An 18220-nucleotide genomic window follows, 5' to 3' on the forward strand; every position below is an offset into this window, starting at 1 on the left:
GGACGTCGAGGACCAGGAAAACGTGTGGGAGGGGGCGAGGGAAGCCAAGGGCCTCAGCCAAGCCACAATAGCAGCGCTGTGACTTGCCCTTTTGGGATGGTGGCAGGAGGAGAAGCTGGAGGAAGTCCTCTGCTCCCTGTGTACAGTTCACAGACGAAGCCGCAGAGGGTGGTGGCACATCCGTCAGGAGAAATGGCAGCTGCGAGTGAGGACAGCGTCAGGCTCCCTGGGCACCTCTCCTCAGCTGCCTCCCGACAGCCTCGCCAGCTCCAGCCTGGGCTCCTAAGGGGGACATGGGGTTGCTGGTGCCTGAGCAGGCTCTGGAGGCCGCGGAGGAGAGGGGAGGTGAGGCCCAGGCGGGCTTTGCCAAGGTGCTCCTTGCAATTGTGGCAGGGAGGGCCGGAAGCGGAGGGTGCCTCGGCACGTGATGAATGCTTCTCGGTGGCAGGCTTTCCTGTCCTGCCTGCCAAGGAATGCAGCAGGCAAGTCAGATGGAGAGCGGGAAGCTCTGGGAACCAGCTGCCACCCACCCTCCCTGGCCCCCTCCCTCCCTCCCCAGCCAGAAGCCAGGGAAAAGCTAATGAGAGCCAAGAAGTCAGCAGCTCCCCTCCCCCGTCCAGACAGCCCTGCAGGAAGAAGCCCCAGCTCCAGCCCGGGTGCTGACCGGAAGTGGGGGGGCTGAGGCTCCTGGCAGGGGAGGAAGCGGGCAGACACCAGGCCAACCCAGCAGCAGGGCTCCTTCCCTGGGGGTGGTTTTCTCCTCCTCCTGGGCACGTCACGGGGACAGCCATGCACCTGGTGGAATGAGTTCCTAATACCCAGACTCCGCAGGTCCCCAGAGGGCTTTGACCTCCGCTGAAAATATCTTTCCAGGCCTCCAGCATCTTTGCAAGGGTTAATTTTGATTGCAGACAGTTCTTAGAGCCCTTTAGGACCGCTGGGTCACAGACAGTAGTGCCAGCCTCTCCCATCTCAGAGCGCTGAGATCCAGCGGTCGTGAAACCCTGGCCCCTGCTAGAGATGGAGGGAGGCTTCCGTAGTAGTATTCGGGAGGGAAAGCAGGACAATCTGCCTCCCTTGAGCAGCAAGGACATCTCCTGGGACTCCGAAACACCTCAGCAGCCCCCACGCAGAGTGGCTCCTACTTCCAGCCTCTGCTTGCTAGCTATGTGACCTCAGGCAAATCACTAGCCCTTTCTGGTCCCTGGTTTCCTCTTCTGTATAATGACATGGACTAGATCATCTCTGTGGTCCCTTCCAGCTGGAAGTGTTCTGTGGGGCTGTACTTCTCTCTGTCCTGACACTGCCGAGTTCTGTGAATCATCCCTTAGAATCAGAGAGGAGCTGCCTTCTGCCCAGTTGGCTACCTGATTTGGAAGTGTCCACCAGCCTTTGAGGCTGGGAAATAAACCAGTTGAGTTGGGTGTATTTACAAACCCAGGACAGGTGCTGGCAGGAGAACTGAGTGCCCTGGGCTCTCTACACCTGTGTGGCAGGCCCCTCCATTGTTCAGGGCTCACTCCTACACTGGGAGCAGCTGCGGGCACAGGGTGCTCACCAAGACCAGGGAGAGGGACCTCCACCCTGTGGCCTGGACAGTTCTGCAGCCCCTGTGCTGCCATCTGGATGCCCAGCTGTGTGTGTCGGGAGAGGGCTGACCAGGTCAGCTGGGCAGAAGGCTGGGTGCCACATCATCACCTGCATTGTGGGGTCCCATTGGCCCCATGGGCACAGGAAGAAATGAAAGGTGAGCACTCGAGAATCTCAGCATCACTCTGCTCTCACCTGCTCACAGACTTTCTGGTTCCCTAGGGAACCCTGGGCCAGCTCGTCACTGTCCTCTTTTAGAGACAGGAAAGAAGGGTATGAAAGACAGTGTTATCCTGGTTACAGTCCATGGTTAAGTCTCCTCTGGTCTCTGTCCTTCTCTCTTTACCTTGGCTCCATGTGAAATTAGAAAAAGCGTATTTACTATTCTAGTTTTGTATCTGGAAAACAAAAATGTAAAAATCTATTTTTATAGACAAACTATAAAATGTAAAACAACAGCATCGGCATGGCTGGTGGGATACAGAGAAGACACAGTAACAAAGTGATTCTCCGTGGCGAGGATGGGGGGATCTTTCCAAAACTCTGGGGAGGGGTGAGATTTTTATTTATCAAAAACGGCCAGAGATTGGTTGTTGTTTTTGAGACACCAGGCCCCAGACCCTTGCATTTCTCTTGGAAGGAGGAACCCCCAGCTGTTGCAGCTGATGGTTCAGCCTGTCAGCCGAAAGCAGCCAAAGGCCCTCCCCGCCCAGCGCCCGCTCAGAGAGAAAGCCCAGGGGTGGTGATTCAGCCTCCGGACGCATGGGGCGAGCGGGGCTCTGTGGGGCAGCTGCTCCCCACCTCCCCTGCCGGCCTCCCTCGCCCCCTCCCAGGCCCTGTCCTGCCTTCCCCAGACCCCAGTGTGCCAGGCAGTCAAGTGAAAATCAAACTCCGCCGAGGCAGAAAGGCACAGCTGTGTGTTTACAGCCACCGATTCCCATCCAAATCGCCTACCCTGCCAGTCTCCTGCGAGGCAGGCTGGGGCAACCGCGAGTGTGTGCCAGGTGGGATCTATTTCGGGAGGTGGCCTGCAGCCCTGTGCCATGGCGTTGCCTTCCTCCCACCCCACGCAGGAGAGACATCCTTCTAGAAAGGTGCTCGCACTGTAGAAGTGGCTGATGGGGTTGTGGGGTTTCAGCCTGCTCTGTGTCACTTGTGCCAAGGGACAGACAGGATGCCCACCTCTGCGGAGGATGGACCCTGCCTCATTCCCTGTCAGGGGAGCAGCGACCCCACAGCGGAAGGGGCCGGAGAGAGACGTGTCCAATGGCAGCACCTAGGAAGGGGACAATGCTGCCAATGTCAAGGTCAAGGAGAGGAGACCCAACTCTGCCTGTTGTCCGAACTGTAGAGTTCAAGGGGCAGTCATAGAACTTAAGGTCTAAGGAACTCAAAGGCCAAGAAGTAAGACCCCCATGGAGTTCCCCCCAAAACAAGCTCCTGGTGAAGCAACTAGGGATGCTTCCCCTCTTTAAAGCAGCTAATGAGTCTCCCTGGGTGGAGTCGAGTCAGGAAGGCACGGCGTTGTGGAAGGAGGGCAGCTGCGTGTTCGCGGGGAGGAACGATCTGTGAGATGATGCTCGAAGCAGCACGGCTGCGTGAGACACTGCAGGGGAGCTCAGGAGGGCTCAGAGCAGTGGCACTTCCAGTTTTGTGATGTTTGTGCAATGGCCAGTGAGAAAAAGACCCTTGGGTGTGTGCTTGGTGGCTCCCCATTGGGTGGGAAGGTGAGATAGGATGCGAGTCTGTAGCCACCCTGACAGTGCCAGGCCCCACAGAGCAGTGGTTCTTCCACGCTCCGTCGTCATGGTCAAATCCTGTCCACCTGAGCAACAGCACCTTGGCCCCAAATGGGAATGGTTCTCACTATTGTGATATTGTATTTGGCGAGAACTGTCCATGCCCCCCGTGCAGTCTGGCTGAGTATAGGATGGTAACCGTAATAACTACACCGCCTGCTCCAAGAGATATTTGTCTGTGACCTGTTAGTACTGCAATGGAGTTGAAAGTAATGTTTTCTCCTGCCCCCTCCACTTCCCTCTGTTTGCCCAAATATAGGCAAAGCGAGTGTATCCAGTGTCTCGGTGGCTGGGGAGGGGGGAACTAATCCTTCTCTGTCAGCTGGAAAGGCAGTCTCTGGTCGTGGGCCAGAACGGTCCAGCCATGGCCCATCCAGCATCCTTTTTGATGACTTGGATGAAGAGACAAACATGCCAACCGTAATCAAAGATCCAAACCTGCAAAGTATTGCTCATTTGGTAGATAATGGAGTTATATTTGCAAATCATCTCCTTCCACTGGACAGAGGGGTCAAAAACAATTATATAAAATTTTACCAGATAATATTAATGTTTTTAAAAACATTCAGCTTTCACAACTATAGGATTGCATTCATTGCCTTTACTAATTCAAAGTGAAAAAAATTCTGGGCTTGTAGTTGACTGCAAGCTTAATATAAGCAAAAGCAGGATGTAGCCACTTAAAAACAGGCGGTTTTAGGCTATGATAACAAAAGTGGACTGGTCAAAGAAGAGAGGTTTTGTGTTGCACTAGAGTAAGACTTGGTTCTAAGCCCCAACATTTTATCAGGAAAATCCAGAAGAAAATGATTAGAGAGAGAAAGGGATTCTGGAAGCCATGTCAGAAGAAATTGAAGTGAAGACAGCCAGCCCCCAGCAGACTTGATGGCCATTGTGAAACCTGTTTACGTTTGTCTTCCAGAGTGAGTAGACACTTCTGGATTGCTCCAGAGGGCAAAACTAGAACAAATGGCTAGAAAGTATGGGGAATGTCACTCTGCTAAAAATATTCTAACAGTAGCCACTACCCAACAATGGACTATGTCACCCCAAAGAACAGTGAGCTCCCTGGCAAACCGTTTAGAAGCTGAATGGCCAGTAGAGTAGCTTTCTGCCCTGGATCCCCGGGCCTCTTACAACTGGGATGCCATGCTGCGTTAAGTGTTTCTTACACGGATCTTACTGCATTCCATTCTGTGGTTTACAAATGAGTCGTGGAAAAGGAGAATGGATTATATGAAGGAAGTTTCCTGAGATTGGAGGAGAGGAATCCAAAGGATTCAGATTAGACCCTGCCTTGCGGGAGAAAATGCCAGATCATGGCACACTCAAAGCTAGGGCGACTGTAAAGAAGTGGAATTACTGCCCTTCACATGTCATTCTTGCCTGTTTTTTTGTTTTTTTTTTTTTTGTTGTTGTTGTTGCTATTGTTGGTTTGGGTTTTCTTGTTTTGTTTTTTTGTCATTTGCTGCTGCAGCAGCTGAGCTTTGGGCAATAGGGCTATCTCCCCTGAATGCCTAAAAGGAAGTCAGCAAGTGGAGGACACAGGTGCCCGTTGGCACAGGAGGCTGGCGGCTGTAGTGCAGAGGCTGAGCACAGCCAGGAGTGGCCATGTTCGTGGGGTGCCTGGGCCCTGAGTTGGAGAAAGCTTAGCCTGTCTTAGTTCCCATCCAGAAAGTGTATTTTTTGAAAGCAAAAAAGATAGTAAAGCCACTTGCCTTTTACCCATTGCCAGTTGCAGATTCCAGGTGGGCAAGCTGATACCAAAATTGTCTCAGCCTGGCCAAAGGCAGAGCATGCCCCCTGAGACCTCAGACCGAGGAGAAACTGCCTTCCTAGGTTCCTCTCCTCTGAGCCCTGCCTGGGACTCATCCTCAGCCCCACCCAGGGGAAGGGAAGGGCCTCCATGTCACATGCTTTCCAGCTGTCCTAAGAACCAACCCAAGTGCAGATGACATTCCCTCCTCCCTGGGCTTCACCAGGGCTGCTTTCAACTCATCGTGGGATTGTATAATTATGGTGATTACAGCTTGTGGCTCTTTTCCTCTCTTCATCTTTTGCTTTCAAATTCCTTGAGGCCTCTCATTAAACATGGCGATCATGGTAAAGTCAGCAAAGTTTTAATAAGACACTTTTAAAGCTAAAGAAAGCCCAGTCAGACTTGATTGTTACTGTGTTGTCTCAGACATTCCTTTAAAACTGTTAGGCACGTGGTAAGAGGCGGGGGAGAGGCAGGAGCAGGAATCCCGGGCACCTATACTCACTCACAGGGCTGGAGGGCCAGTCTACACCGTGCCCTGGCCTCTCTCACTTGCACCAGGAGTGTGGTGCATCTGTACCCCCATGCTCAGTAGGAAAAGACAGACTGTCAACAAGGGCAGAAAGCCCGGCCTTAGCATCAGAGCAGATCACGTTGCGAAATGGAGATGGAGCATCCAATACAAAACTCAACCCATCTTCTAATCTGCAGCAAAAGTAGTGGGGAAATTCTGATGGGTTCTCTGTCCTGGATGGTGCTGGAAGGTTCTGGGGCATTCATAATTCTGCATATTAAAGATGTAAAGCAGTCATCCGTTAGCATTCATGAGTGATCACAAACCGGTGGTCACATACTTGGTGGAGGGTTCCTGGGTGATGACACAACTTCAGATCTCATTATCTGCTAGTCCTTGATCATAGCTTTCTTGAATGGTTATCATATCTGTAGGGCATCATGAGAAGGACCACCAAGAAGGAATTGGGCTAGTTGGTGGCCTCCAGAGCTCCCTGACCTGCTATTCAGCAGGTCCGTCCAGATTTGATGTCAGGGTCCCTTCACTTCCATGTGCCCCAGGAATTGCAAAGACACCTGCACAGAGAGGTGCATCTTGCTCCAGCAGGGGTGTGTTTTGGAGAGGCCCCTGATTGGTCCCTCATGACTTGGGCAGCTTCTCTAAGCCTTAGTTTCCTCATCCATAAAAGAGAGATAAGAGTAAATTACTAATTGGGAAAAAATAATACATAAAGCTCTTCGCACAGTTTACAGTGCATGTGCTTAACAGGTATAGCTCTTAGTATTATTTTCATCATTATGATGCTATTTGCAGCCCATGCTTAGCTCTGTACTTATTACCTTATTTAATTTCCAACAATAGTCTGCCAGGTAGGGATCATTACATTTATTTTGCAGTTGAGGGTGGGTAAGTGGGTATCTCCTTTATGACAGTGTACACAAAGTGCATTTATTATAGTGATTGGCTCATGGTAAATACTGAATAAAGGTGGCTGTTATTATTGGCTTCTTTTTAAAGTCAACTCAGAGAGGTAGTTTCTCTGTTTTCCCTGGGAGTGGAGAAGCTGTGGTGCCCAGCAGGCCAGCTCCGGCTCTGTGGTCGATTTCTTGAAGCCCCCGAGCACTTCCCAGGAAGCCGTGGGCGATGGGGGGCTTGTCGGCCTGTGAGGCGCCAAAAGGCAGGCAGAGCCACTGGTCAAACACTATATATATTGGCAGGATCTGGCATTTGGTCCCCTGTGCAGGTTCAGGACCCTAAGATGCCTCCTGCTACAAGACACAGATCAAAACTGGTTCTGCCCACGATAAGAGCATGAAATCCAGTGCTCCAAATGCAGCCCTCTGCATGACTGAAGCCTCATTCCAGAAACACTCGCCTCCCAGCTGCCTGCCTGCCTGGGGCCACCCTGAGCAATCCAACCTCAACAAGTCCCGTTGCTCCCTCTGCCAGAAAAACACAGGTTTCTCTTTGTTAACCACTTATTCCAAGGTGAGGTTATGGGAGGAGTCAGAAGCAAGTGGCAGGGGATGCTCTGAAATCCCCCAACAAACCAGCCCCCTGGGGGGGTGCTCCTACTGCTTGTAGCACCCCCAGAAACAGTGGAGAGGCCGTTTCCACTGACCCGAATGGATGGCTTTTTCATGGGGAGAATTCCGTTTTTATATATGTATTTTAAGGTAAATCCTTTAAGTTTGTATTAGTATCTGTAGTATTAGTGTCAAAGATTGGCACCGTAGGAGCTGATATAAAACTCTACAGCCAATTATGCGATGGCTTATGCACCTTGCATGCGATGCTTCTGTGAGTGCCTGTGGTGTAAACGTGCACGTGAACGTGTGCACAGGTGTATACACGTGTGCATAGGTATACACACGTGTGCACAGGTGTATACACAGGTGCATGTGCCGCCTGCCTGATGTGCGCCTCCGTGTTCGGTGTATGGTGCGTGTGTAACCATATGCTGCGGACCTGCACGCGCCTGTGCTGCATGGATTGCATGCCCACCGCAGCTGTGTGCATGTCTGGGCAGGGGCTCCTCTAAAGCCACAGGTCTTCACAGTTTCAGCTGGATAAGTTATTCTTCACTTCCCTTCCTAAAAACACAATTGCCTAGTGCTGCTGGCGCAGAGTCAGAATGGCCGCTGCATTTCCCCCCCGAGGTGGCTTCCTTCCAGCAGTGGGTGAGTGATCCCGGCGTCTGCACACTCTCTAACCTCTGGGCTCCTTCTGCACAGAAGGCGTCCCCACATCCGAAAGAGATGGGCTGTTTGTCCGTGGCCTTGTCTCTGCCCACCACTCCTGTTCTCATTCTAGGGACGGTCAGCAGCACCCATTTCTTGGTGTCCCCACTTTTTTGCACCCAGAGTTTTTCCTTACTAAGAAGCAAGGAGCTGAGGGATCCAGAAATGATGCTGTGATGAGTCTCTTGTCCCAGAGGCAGTGTACAAATGACATCCTTAATAACACTGATCCAGGAACTCGCTTGTCCTCGTTCCCTGGCAGACCAGGACAGAAGTGCCTACTACCTTGGAGGGCGCTTTTAAATCCAGTAGCAGAATCCTTAGGCTTCATCTCCTGGCTAAAGATTTCATCACCCTTCCTCCATGGGCACAGGGCCAAGTCCTGTAGGAAACTTAGAAATCTCACATCTCCACGTACTAGACCACCAGGGGAGAAGGACGCTGGGAAACACTGACCATCCACTGTCCCATGGGGACCAGAAACATCTCAGCTACATGTGAAAAGAATGTGTAGGAAAGTAAGAAGGCTCTCTTTGGCTAGGAATCCCAGCAACCCAAGTTTCTATCCCAGCATTTCTTGAAAATTCTGCTGTACTTTTGCAGGTTAGGAATGCATGCCTGATAAATGCCTGCTGAATTGCATTCTGGGTAGGAGGGAGAAAAGAGGAATGAGCTGGCCCTCTTTGTGTCTGCATTCAAGCGGACATGGACATTCACTGAAGTGCTGGGCTTTTTTAGGGGGTGTGGGGGTTAGCAAGGTGACCATGCCTTCTAGGCTCTATCTAGGCAGCTGGTTTAACCAGGGACCCCAACCAATCTACGTGCTTTGAATGAACACATTAACAGGAGATGATAAATGCCCTTAGGAGGATGGAGTTACAGTCCCCATAGGTCCTGGGGGAAAATCACATATTGCCAAGCAGGTGACTTTCTCTTGCTGCTTCGTCCATAATATCGAGTTGCTGAAATGCAGCTATACTCTCCCCTGTAGTCATGGTCAAAGGTTATTTGAACTTCCTAGTTAGAAAAAAGTAGCATCAAGTTGTTGCCTATAGCAACACAGCCGTGTCACTGTTTCCTTGAGTCTTTCAGCCTTTGCCTAATTTGGAGTGAACCAGAGCTTAGATGCCAAAATATGTTTGGGAAGAAGGAACAGGAGAAGGAGAGGAAGAGGCGGGCATAGAGTGGGCCATAGGAAAGCATGCGACTGAGGGGTCTTGCAAGCAGAACGACCCCCTGCACTCCACTCCTGAGGCCACGAACAATTTCCTGCAAGCTCAGTGTAGGAAGAGCAACAGGGTTGTTCAGTAGGTTGAGAGGAAGGAGAGAGGAGAGATCTGCTATAAAAAGTGGGCATTTCCACTGCATCGGGATTAAGAGTAGCAGAGAGAATGGAAATGCACAGCTTGGGAAGGAGACCAGGGAGTCTGTGCCTGGCATTCTACTGCCAACGTAGGGCTCAGCTGCTGAGCCTGGCCTTGCCTGTCGTCCCCACCTGTTTCCAGATTTGTCCCTGCACAGCTGGGGGGCCATGAGGAGCGTTCCCCATCACTCACCAAAACTGGCAGGCAGAAGTCGGCCTCTGCGAAGAGCCCTGTAAGTGATGAGCATGGTGGGGGTAGAGGTCAGAGGTGCCAGGAACAGCGCTAGGGAGGGCTCCCTCAACCTGGCTGGGCACCCCCACTTAGGCATTTGGCCTAGAATGATTTGAAATGAAGTTGGTTCTAATTGGAGTAAGGCACCCCTGCCTGTCCCACCTTAGAAAGGTAAACATCACACCTGCTTTGTCCTCCCTGGAACATTTGCCATGTGTGTTCCCAGAGGCATCGGCACCCACAACACAGGGCCACGAACAGAATGGTGGCTTCACCCGGCCTGACCTTAAGTCCACACACACCACACCGTGGCGACCTGCGCCCTAGCTCAGTGCGGTACCCAAAGGCTCCTTTCGCCAGGCTTGTCCACCCGAAGACAGCCCCTCCCCTCTCTCAGGGGGAGGGGAAGCAGCTTAGCGGAGGAGAAACTCCTGGGATGAGCTCACGCATGCTCAAGCCCTGAAGCTGCTTTCTCCCAGAGGTCGAGAAAATCAGCTTGCGCTGTCCAGAGGGGTTGTCCAGTGTGGGTGGGCCTGGGGGCGTCCTTAGTCCCTGAGCAGAGTTCACCTCTGCCTCCTTCCTTGCAAGTGACGGTCATGTGCAAAGTAGAAAGTGTGTGGGTCACGAGGGTCGACCCGCTCGGCCCTGCCACTGACTAGCCACGTGCTCTCAGGCAAGTTACTCAGGCTCTGTGGGAGTCTGTATCCTCACCTGTTTGGTGGATTTGCAGGAATTCCTAACTGGCAGGGACGTTATGGACATTAGGGCAAGCGTTTATGAAATGCCTAGTGGGCTTGACACAATGGCTGCTCAATGGTCAATCAACGGAGAGCTGTCAGTAGCTGTCCGTGGCAGCTGACTGTGTCCCTGGTCATGGGACCCTCCCTGCCCTGCCACCATCAAGGCCCAGGCTGTTCGAAGACAAGGGCCCTGGAGAAGGGAGGGTACCTGCGATGTCGATGCCACTCTGTTGAACAGGAATAAGAAATTCAAACCGAAAAGCCCTGGGAGATCAGGGGATAGGTTGGGCCTTTTAGATTTAATCCAGATAGATATTTAACAAAAATGTTAAATAAAATTTTTAGAAGCACTAGTAGCTGCCAATACAGGATAGAGTAAGGTACCTGAACCTGCTAATGGTTTCAGTGACATTTTGTGGGCATTGCATTCAGGTAGATTCCATATCCCTACTGTTGATGTGGCAAAACCTGGGTGTTTATGCCACTGTACGTAAGACGGTGGCTGTTTCAAAAGAATCCATTATTTTATTTTGATCATATTCCTTTTTTTTTTTTATTTTGAGACAGAGTCTCGCTCTGTCGCCGAGGCTAGAGTGCCGTGGTGTCATCATAGCTCACAGCAACCTCAAACTCCTGGGCTCAAGCGATCCTCCTGCCTCAGCCTCCCGAGTACCTGGGACTACAGGCACGCGCCACCATGCCCGGCTAATTTTTCTGATTTTTGTAGAGATGGGGTCTTACTCTAGCTCAGGCTCAGATTCCTTATATTTTTAATAGGTCTAGGCTTAACTACACATGAGTGTACTGTATCTTAATTCTTCAGCCAGTGAATAACTTTTTTTATTAATTCACTTTTTACCTGTTCCTTGATTTTTTTAAAAATTCCGATGTTGTTTTATGTTTGTGGTATATCTTGTTATAAAAACAGTTGAATAAAGAGAATATTTTAAAACCACATAAAATGCCCTGACATTTCTGAGAGCTCAGAAAGCGTGGCAAGGACCCGGGAGACACACAGGCCCCAGGAACGGACGTGCCGCAGGCCCCTGCCCTACCCACCGTGGAAGGGCGGGAAGGCCGGGGACGGCCCCTGCCTGCCTGCGCCGCGTTGGCCAGCTCTGCCGCAGACGACCGTGTGTAATCTTTAATTTTTCCATGTCATTTGCCCCACCTTGCTTCACAAAGCTGAATGGAGGGGGATCAGAGAAAGAGAATTAAAAGTGGTTTGAAAGTATTCTATATAATGTACGGATATTCCTAACATCCCCTGCCAGAGTTTCTCAGACCCTTTAACCATCCCAAGCAGACGGCACTCTCTCTCCGCCTAATTTTAAACATCGTTGAGAAAGGAGGTGCCATGGAATTCCTTGTACCCCCTTTTAAAGTCATTTGTTTTGCTTTGTTCTGTGGAGAAGGGGCACAAAGGGGCGACAACCTCCAGGGCGTCACCTGAGGTAGTGAGACAGGTCCTTGGTCTCTCCCCCCTGCAGAGCCCAAGCATAGCCCCTACCTGTCCACCTGGCTCTTGGGCGCCTCTCCCCACCTCACCCCCAGGCCTGTAAGTCCAGCCTTTATGAACTTGAGTGTCACCCACTCCTAGGTGACCTTCAAGCTGCTTCAGGACAGCACATCTCTGAGACCTCCCACCTTTTGCCTTTGCCTCCCAGGTCACTTGGTGAGCCCTGTTTCGCAAAACACCATTTTTCTTTAGCAAGGATGAAAAATGCCTGCGTGTCACACCAAAGGGATCAGTTTGGGTCAGTGGGGGCTAGAAATAGTGTTCCAAATTAGTTCTGTTGCAAGCCCAGTTCCCCTAGCCAAGGAATCTGGGTTTCTCCCATCCTGGAGGGGGAAGCATCCAACTTCTCCAAAGGCAAAATGGGCCTAGCAGCTGTGGAGGAATAGGAGATGGGAGACTCCAAGGCAGGGGGTATGTGATAGCTGGGTTGTTTTTTTTTTAAATCATTTTTCTGTTTCTTTTGAGGTATAATTATATACAGTAAAATGGACAGATCTGAAGTGAATTTGACAGGTGTATGCACCCGTGTAACCTGTGCCCCAGCACCCTAGAAAGTTCCCTCATGCTCCTTTCCAATCAGTTTCATCCCTCTCCCTGGGGGCAACCATGGTTGATCCCTTCCCCGTAATAGCCTGGAGTTTGACCAGGTGGACTGGAGATCTGTAACTTTGGTCTTATGTCACCTGGGCAAATCAGCAAGAGAATCTCATCAGCAGCTTAGATGTCCCTGCTCCCTTTAGCATTGAAAAGGGCCCTCCTCGGGCCCCCAGTGCTTGGCTCTGCTGCCCCCAACATGCCATCTGACCCCCAGGGCTACTCTCTGGGCCTCAGCCCTCTTCCCAGCCAAAGAACTTAGCATCAGTCTCCCAGGTAAGTGGCAAAAGCTCGCGGTATCCCAGATAGTGCATGCTTTGTTGATTAATATCTGAAAGTGCAATGCACAGAGCCACAGCATGTCAAGCAGCATGTTGATTTTTCTTAAAATACTGCACAAAAGGGAGCTATTCCTTTTGTGCGTTTCCTTTCAGAAACAAAGGATTCTATGACCACCTTCTTCCAGGCTTCTAGCCATCAAGATGGCCGCAGAGCTGACATGATTAATCAGAGCGGAGGGTGGGAGTTGAATGTGTGGGTGTTTGTGAACCCAGCACTGAGCCCACGGTCCATGAAATTGAAGGACCCGAAATTCTACTGGATTACACTTTGCCAAATGTCTTGAAGGTGAAAAGCGCTTTGTCTGTCCGCAAAGCTCTGGTGTCCCTGGAATGTACCTTCTGCAGCTCGGTTCTTAATCACTGTATATTTTTTCACTTGGACAAAGGCTGCCTGCTAATAGCATTTTCAACCAGCCTCAGCTGCTCTGCTCAGCTACGCCAGGGCCTCAGGCTGAGCTGGCTGCAGTTTCCTGGCACCATGATCCGTTCCCAACTGACCAGCACTGAGGAGGAACATCACACATTCACACCCTGAAAAAACTGCTTCCTCCATAACTATGCAAATGCCAGGCACAGGCAGAATTACCACTCCCCTCCCTAAGCGGTTCCTTCAGATCCCCCAAACTGGAGGCAGGGATGACGGCACAAAGGAAGGAGGACGGAGCCCTAGAGGGTACAGGGAGCTCTCCTCTCTCTGGGCAGAGCAACCAAGTGCTTCCAGCAAGCCCACAGGGGCATATACTTTGGGGCAGCTCATCTCTGAACATAGGTAGCCTCTGCTATCAGATTTCACTTTGATCACTGAAAACTACAGGCGCCTCAGCTCTTCAGAAGGGAGGCAGCTGCTGAGCAAGTGTGATTGCAGGATTTCTTCCCCAAAGCCCTGGGCCAGGCATCTAGCCATGCCTGCATCCTGCATGATTAACCGCCTTCTAGCTCGCGCCTGCCCTCGCTCGCCCGGGAGGTCGCCGGGTAGCGGGTAGATTGCAGCTGGGCTGAGCTGCCTCCCGAGCCGACCTGAACCCGCGTGACCTCCATCTTTAGCAGCAAAACTGGCATTTGGTAAATGCGTGAGCGCGGGAGTGGGGAGAGGGAGACAAAAATGCCAAGCAGCTCCACCTGGATTGCTGAGAGGTTGGGAACGGTCCCAGGGGTGGCCCCTGGGCGGGTCAGCTGCACCCTGCCTCCCTGAAGACCTGGGAAATGGAAGCAGTTGGGCGGAGCGGCAGTGACAGGCTGGCCACAGGTCCTTGGCTCAGACCTGTGAGGCTGAGCTCCAGGGTCTAGGCAGGAAGAGATTAATTAGCACCTCCAAGCCCAGCCTAGCGGGTTCTGTAGAAGTGGGAGGGGTTGGGGTGGGAGAGCCTCAGGGCCCAATTCACCTAAAACAAATAGACAGAGGTATAATCCTCCAGAAATAGCATCTCCAGCCTCCCTCAACCCACAGCCCCTCTCCAGCCCAAAATGACCTTGCAAATCAGGATGAGGCTACGAGGGTTTGGGCAACTGGTAAACCTCACCTTCTTTGTCTCTGGGCCTTTAACATACACATTGGCAACAGACTGTTATTCAGGAGCTTCAGAGATTTTTTTCCCCACATCCTCCAGCTAAATCAGAGCCTTAAACTCTGTGTATAGTAAACCCAGACCGTATATATTTGGGTACACGATGTGTAATGTGGGGCCCTGGTGGAGGAGGGATGGGAGGAGGGGAGGAGCGGGAGTTTGGCGTGTGGTTGCCACAGCAATAAGCAGCACCCAAGAGGAAAGCACCCCCATGCTTCCTGCCTTCAGGCTTGTGCCGCGCAAGCCCATTCCCGGGTGACCCAACGGGGTGACAAATGCCTCGTGCTACACATAAGAAAGGGCACTCCAGGAGGGTACTGTGCCAACAGAACCCGGCCTCGGGGAGTCCCTGAAGGTGAGCCTCTGCCTTCTGAGAGCTATTGTTGGGCCTAACCTACTCTAGACAAAGGAGTAGCCATCCTGGTTTAGTGATTTTCAAAGACCGATGTTGTAGCCCTCTAGGATTTAAAATAAAAAAAAAAAAAATCTGATTAAAAAATCCTTAGGCTAGTATAAATGTATACTGCTGCAGGCTAAGGTTAGTGTATTTGAAGATTCAGATAAGGTTGCTGATGGGAAGATTTTGTGCGTGTGTGTGTGTGTGTGTGTGTGTGTTTAAGATAGGGGAGGAAAAAAATGAAAAGTTTTGTCTCACTAGTGAAAATGGGGAGTGAACCAAAGGTAAAAAACAGAGCAAGGAGAAAGGTAGGGAAAGGTTTCTGGCAGCTCCGGAGGGCAGTTCTGTTTCTGGACAAGCTCCCGTCCGTGCCACCAGATGGGAGGCCACGTCCCTCCATGGAGATCTAAGGCAGATGCCACGTTGTCCTCCATCCAGCAAACCCGTAGCCTGTGTTGTTCATTTATTAGACATACCCATTATCCATCAATTCATCAGTCAGCAGGTTTATTGAGTACCCTACCAGGCTTCGCAAACCTGATCAATTGTTTTTAATTACATCTAGCTCACACGCAGCCAAGCCCAGTAAACAAGACGAGCCCTCACACCCCACTTGGAAATGGCATGAGGAATTGCTGGCCCTTGCACACTCGCTAGTAAACCCCGCAGCCCCTGCTGACGCGCGATCACGTGCCACTCTGCACAGATGGCGATGGTGTCACTGACCCGCTGTCAATAGCAGGATGGATTTTGAGTGTTTTCCCAGATGCAGTGACCAATCTGCTTGGGTGCAGCCACACTGTCCTCTGGCACCCTGTCCAGCGGTATGGATTTCCAAAGCGGGAGAACGGGAGCGCGGGCACAGACCACGCAAGGAAAATGAGCAGAGCGACAGCCTCGCTCATCTTCCCCTCCGCTCTTGGCTCCCAGGCCCCAATCCCCTCCTAGATCGGGGGTCCCCGGCCACCTCTAGGCATGCAGATAGCTGGGCTCCCTGAGCACCTCTGTGCCTTGTGCACCAGGCCTCAGGGGCCAGCTTACCTTTTTAGCCTCTGAGAAGAACTGCCACGTAGGTTGTAGTTGAAGGGCTTGTGGACTTCCTGGTGGGGGTCACCAACTCGGCCTCTGGGTGCCACAGATGGGAGCAAGAATGTAGGAGACAGTGGGAGCGCACTGCCCTGGGACCCACCGTGGCTCCAAGCCCCCGCAGACACCCTGTCACTTTCACAGCCCCAGAACCTGTCATCAAGAGGCCCCAAAGCCTGTGTCTATCCTGCATTTCAAACAGGATTCCTGGTTCTTCTGCCTTCTTAAGACCAGTTAATTCATTAGTTTCTAATCACCCAGATCCGTGGCCACCATCTCTTTGGGCCAACCCACGCTGCCTGACCTCGATCCTCCCCAGTCCACCTTTTCCTTCCCCACTTGAAAAATATCAAGTTCAGGGGCAGCCCACAGGCATTAGGAAACGGTCCACCTGAGGGTTGAAATGCCTGGTTTTTGGTAAGTAAAATACCCACGCCCCAAAAAGAGCGCCAGCAACACACCGCTGTTCCTCCAACCCACCCCGGAGCGCTGGTTTTCCCACCTGTCCCAATTGAAGGCCCCCACACCTAGAGGTCAAACATCAAGATCAGGCAGGGTTGGTCGGTCGCTTGACCTCCATGGCTCGTGCAATTAATTAATTAATTCACTTGTCTGGCTGTCTGTCTCTGTCCCTGTCTGTGTGTGTGTCTGCGCCTGTGCGTGCCTCTCTGTCGCTGTCTCTCTGCAGGGAAAGTCTCTGGCGGGCAAGCGCCTCACCGGCCTGATGCAGTCCTCCTGACCGGGCCCGCGGACCCCACGGCCGGGCGGCGGCGCTCCACATCTGCGGACAGAGTTTCCTTGCAGGGAGATTTGGTCACTGTGAAGGAGAAAGAGTGAGGGCGATGAAGGGTGACAATGGGGAGACTTTGGTGGGGGAACGGGGAGAGCAGAAAGAAAGAGCCCAGGGTCGGAGGCGGAGGCTCCGGTTTACAACCGTCTCTTCCTTGCACAGTTGTGGCCCAACACTCCACTCTCTAAGACGCCCCTGACGCTAACTCCTTCGGGGGAGAACACCGAGTGGGTTCCTGGCGCAACTATCACTTGAGATTATATTATCCTCACTCCTCCTGCTGTCTGGGGGGCGGGTCACACCTTCTGGCAAACTCAAGAGGGACAAGAGCACATCCAGTATTCTGCATCGCCTCCCTGCCCCGTCTCTGGTGCAGCCGCCATAGTTACAGCTGCCTTGTCCCAGCTGCCACCTGTCTGCTCACGTCTCTGCAGCCACCCTGGTATCACTCTCACGTAAAATGTGCATTTCACGTCCTCAGCGTTAGAGCAGCCCCATGGTTTGCTTCCCCTCGAGTTCTCCCCACCCCTTTTGAGACCAGCTTTTGGAGAGGTCTCTGCTGGCATGGTGGCTGTCCTCTCTCTGGTCCTGTCAAATGTCTCAAGGGTCCAGCACTCGAGGAAGCGCTGCTGTAGATGACGGAGCTTGTTCAACAGCTGTGGCGGTTCTGATGGCCACCCTTTAAAAATGATTACTTCATAATCCATTCTGTTTTCACCCCCTTGCTCCTTGGTTTATTCCCTCGTGTTTTACAAAATAAACATGGCCGTGAACTCAGGGGCCATTGGCAGTGTCCCCTCGGGCAGCCCCAGGCAGGAGCTGGGAGGGTCCCCAGGCCAGAAGGTGGCTGGGTTGCAGCGCTGGCAGCCCCCACGTGGTGGCATCCTGACAGGCACGGCCAGACCCTCGCAGGGTCAGATCTCGGTTGGGTCAGAGGCTGGGGCAGAGCGTGCTACGGTGGGGCCAGGCCAGGGCCACGCGGTTCTCTTCCCAGTCTCGATCTGAGGGCCGAGCAAACCGATCATCTAAGGGGAAACAAAACCTTCAAAAACCTGCAAAAGATCCATTCATATTCCCTTTGTGTGTGTGTCAAATTGACTATTTGCCAACGTGCCTGTGAGGTCGTGTCTGTAAAGCACCGAGTAAGTGCTTGGCAAACGGTAGCTGATGCTATCACCATTGTCATTGTTGTCATTGTGACGCCTGTGAGCCCGCGGATGGAGCCCGGATTAAGTAACCTGTTTTCAAATTCAGACCCTCACTCCCCCACTTGCTATGACTATATCCTCCTTTGATCTATTTTTGAACATAGGTAAAAAGTCTCCCTTGGGAGTGTATAAACAGGAAACACAGAAGCAAAAAAGTAATCACTGGTATTTCTTCACTCATGTAGCCAAATTTGCCAGCTGGTGACCAAAGGCTCCCACGCTTGCTCATCTGCAGTCCCGGCCACCTGGGCACTCCCCGTGGCCCATCTGTCCAGCCCGCACCTCCGAGTCCTGTCCATGTCTGTTTCCACACGGCCCCGTCCCCAGGGCACCAGCCTTCCATCCTCACAGCAGAGCCACACGGGTATTCGGGGTCTTCACGATGTTGTATCCTCGTGAGCTCTTGGCTACCATGCCTCGGTTTCCCCCACTGGCAGGAGTGGAAGGTACAATGGAAACTAGAGAGGGGCCACATGTTGTGGA

The 18220-nt window shown here is 52.1% G+C and overlaps 1 protein-coding gene across 1 annotated transcript in view; it reads left to right on the top strand.

Moving 5' to 3' along the window:
• The window catches only part of RGS6 (regulator of G protein signaling 6), a 541364-nt gene extending 524646 nt beyond the window's left edge, over window positions 1–16718 (top strand). The window contains exons 18-19 of the mRNA XM_069465091.1: window positions 7776–7842; window positions 16428–16718. Coding sequence (XP_069321192.1) covers window positions 7776–7842; window positions 16428–16576 — 216 coding nt within the window. The 3' untranslated portion in view covers window positions 16577–16718. The remainder of the gene's footprint in view (window positions 1–7775; window positions 7843–16427) is intronic.
• The last annotated feature ends 1502 nt before the right edge of the window (window positions 16719–18220 follow it).

Source organism: Eulemur rufifrons, chromosome 2, assembly GCF_041146395.1.
Source record: "Eulemur rufifrons isolate Redbay chromosome 2, OSU_ERuf_1, whole genome shotgun sequence".
Lineage (NCBI taxonomy): Eukaryota > Metazoa > Chordata > Mammalia > Primates > Lemuridae > Eulemur > Eulemur rufifrons.